General features: G+C 37.1%; 1 protein-coding gene across 1 annotated transcript; it reads right to left on the bottom strand.

Annotated features, from left to right (window-relative positions):
* Positions 1-625: 625 nt before the first annotated feature.
* Positions 626-2,812, bottom strand: snRNP-U1-70K (small ribonucleoprotein particle U1 subunit 70K). Its single transcript, XM_067765373.1, has 2 exons — positions 2,658-2,812; positions 626-2,594 (listed from the first exon to the last, which is right to left on the bottom strand). The coding sequence occupies exon 2, from the start codon at positions 2,548-2,550 to the stop codon at positions 1,258-1,260; it is 1,293 nt and encodes a 430-aa protein (XP_067621474.1). The 5' UTR covers positions 2,551-2,594; positions 2,658-2,812; the 3' UTR covers positions 626-1,257.
* Between the last annotated feature and the right edge of the window lie 684 nt (positions 2,813-3,496).

Below are 3,496 nucleotides of genomic sequence, written 5' to 3' on the forward strand. Positions count from 1 at the left end.
TATTTCTTGCATACTCAAACATTACCTTTGCCTCCAAAGACTTCAGTCGAGTTTAATCGATGTTATAGTTTTTTGTAACGTCTAATTGAAATTTGTAACATTATAGTTTTTTTTTTATACCAATGGAAAAAATCGTTACCCTTACCATCTTCCCCGTATTGCGCATTACAATAGTCTTTAAAATTCTTAGTTTTGAATATTGAGTACTCAAACTGGAAAAAGAGAAAAGAGAATTAAAATTGGTGAATTACTTTCACTTGAATGCATAACTTGTTTTTAAAATATGGGGAAGTAGTAGGTTACGTAAACAACATAGAGGTAAGTTTTTAATTAACGTAAATAATTAATGCGAATTTTAAACGGTACTGGTCCCATGTATCATTATAGGACACAGAGCGGACTAATCTTACATCAATTACTCACAACTCGAAATGCCAATTGCACAAACTCTGCTGTAATGTTTCTTATATACATACATCTGCACCTTTCTTGCAGCATCGGACCCCAGATGGAATTTGATTTTTAGACTTCATTGTCACGATATGGCTTCCTTTCCTTAAGTTTGGTTTATTTTCACAGGGTTTGGCTAACGGTGCCACAATTTAAAATAATTTAGTAACCAATATTTTCTTTTTCGTTTACTTACTCTTTGCATTTTTGTTGTTCTCCCTTACATTACGCTTGCGAATATGTTTTTTGTTTTGATTAAATTACAGTGATATACTAAATTAATTACAATTAATTAAGCAAACAAAATTTCAAATTCATAATACCATATACGACAACATTTACATAAAATAATTAAATGTTGATTTCACTTCAATTTTCTACCCAATCATGACTATTTTGCGGGTAAATTCTTTAAATTATCTAATTAAAAATCTGAAATGTTACAAATTAAAATCTTAACATTTTGATCAAGCAAACAAACAACTTAAATATTTACTAAGCTTACATAATTGTCATAGTATGTCATAGTATTATGATCATGCTATGAATAATTATATGGCGTATGCATTGGAATTTCAAAAATTGTTTGCCATAATGAACTATTATACTTGGCGTTTGGAATACATACATATATTCAGATTTAAATGTTCTAAATTTAATTGGTTTAGGATAATTATTTATACTTTTTTGGAGCACTCAAACTATTTTTTTACATACATGTGTATGTTTAAACGCCAAATATAAAATAGTTACTGTCAAATATGAAAATTAGAACAGAAATGATGTGCATACTATCCAAATTGTAACTCAACGCCACCATGACTGCTGTCCATCATTTTGATTCTGACCATTCTCACTACGTGCAGGTATGGGAGGTGGTGGTACGTTGAACATGTCGTTTGGTGGTCGGAATTTTATTTCATCGTCGTCATTTTCTTGTTTAATTCCGGATGATTGATAGGAATTCATAGGATATGAAGGATAACCGTCGTCAATTGGTTCTTCTTTGATCTTTATTTCAATATCTCTGAAGTCAGGTTTACGTTCCTTAACATCACGATCGCCACGATCACGTTCCTTGTCACGACGATCACGATCGCGTTTCTTATCCCGCCTCTCTCTTGATGACTCTCGTTCTCTAGACTTAGAACGCCTCTTTTTCTTGTCCCTGTCACGTTCGCGTTCTCGTTCCCTTTCACGATCTTTATCACGTCTATCACGTTTTTCGACATCGTTATAGTCACGTTCCCGACTATCACCTCGTCTCCTTCTACGCTCGCGGGATTTGCTACGTGAACGCCTTGTACGTTCCCTTTCGCGATCACGCATACGATCGCGTGAACGCGATCTTCTACGTATAGCATCACCAGTTGAGAAACGATTGCGTTCACCAAGGCGGGACCCTTCGCGATCCTCACGCTCCCGTTCCAGCCGATAGCGTTCACGTTCCCTTTCATTGTCTTCTCTACCGGAGTGTTTAATATTGACATCATTACCACCTCTGCGTGTTCCACCCAAACCGCCACCTAAACGTCGTGGCAGCCATCCTTTGACTGTTCGTGCACGTTCAACATCAACCAACACACGTTTACCATCGATTTTCTTACCATCTGCATGTTTATACGCAGCATGCATATCCCTTTCGTGTTCGTATTCAATGAATGCATAACCTTTTGGCTTACCCGTTTCCTGATCTGTTATTATGACTATTTTCTTTATAGGTCCATAAATCTCAAATTCACGCCTTAACTTCGATTCTGATGTATCATAGTTGACACGTGCGACGAACAAGGTGCGAAAAGGATCCTCTGTGGCATTTTTTATTTCTTGCGGATCCCATAAAGCAATTTCACGCTCCAGTTTGTAAGCAACTTGTTCAGCTTTTTCACGACGCCGGCGTTCTAAACGTTCTTGACGTGTTTCTACACGTTTTGCAGGCGGGGTGTCTTTTGGATCTTCAAACTCACCAATGAATGCACCAATACCAAGATAACCACGAGATTTCTTTTCATGTGGCAATTTATCCGGTGGCGGCATAAAAGGTATTGGATCGCGTGCGGCAAAAAGTGCCAACAAGTTTGGCGGTAGATATTGTGTCATTATGTATTTTACCTTTTTTTCCTAGTCCAATGTGCAATACAAACCTAGAGGGGTTGAGGTAAAATTTTTGCAAATTTTTTTTTCACGTCTTAAATCATAATGCTTACCTTAAATGTCCATCAAGAGTGATACCTGTATCAATTTTTGTCCTCTAGCTACAGCTAATCTATATATTTTGTCGATTTAATTATGCAAATCTGCTAAATCGACCAGTTTTTCGCTGGTGTAGAAATTTTTTTACAAATGGCGTACAAATCATGGCTTGACAGTACACAAAACAGGGTTGCAAAAGTTCAATCATTCGGAGTATTCGAGTTTTAAGACCCCGTCACATAAGAGGCGTTTAACATTTTATGAATTAACAGTAAATTTTCGTATTTTAAAGGTTCATGCACATTATACAACGCGACATGTAGCCACGGTGATGTACAATTTTTTTGGTGGGTACTCACACAACAACAACCACATGAAAATCGCCAACTTCAACTGCAAATATCTCCTGATCAGATAAAATTTCTCCCTTCGGATTATTGTTGTCGAGGCCAATACGCGTCTTTTGACAACTCTCCCGATATTTTTGGACACGTATTATCATGTCATGCTTTCGTAGAGGATTACCTATATTGAAAAGAACTTACCCAAATTAAGGGTGGGGATAGCACCAAGCTTCAAACGCTTTTCCGTTCTTGCACCTTCCTGAAATGACGGCTGCACACAAATTAATTTTTAGGAGGAAGGTCTTCACAAGTGGGGATTTGGAGGTTATCCCTCCACCTTTGCTACTCTCCTTCCTCCGCGGAAACGAAAAAAATGTTACGTTTTTTTTGTACTATCCGAAGTACAAGCGAGAACGCGACACTTCCGAATTTTCGGCATTTTTTTTTAAGCTATTGCATAGATTTTATCGCGGGCTTGGCGACTAAATCAAAAAAACCGTAACGGATAT

The sequence above is a fragment of the Eurosta solidaginis genome, chromosome 2 (genome assembly GCF_040869045.1).
Source record: "Eurosta solidaginis isolate ZX-2024a chromosome 2, ASM4086904v1, whole genome shotgun sequence".
Taxonomy (NCBI): Eukaryota; Metazoa; Arthropoda; class Insecta; order Diptera; family Tephritidae; genus Eurosta; species Eurosta solidaginis.

What these genes read in the sequence shown, in the direction of transcription:
- snRNP-U1-70K (XM_067765373.1), bottom strand. Translation starts at nt 2,550, where the DNA reads ATGACACAATATCTACCGCCAAACTTGTTGGCACTTTTTGCCGCACGC.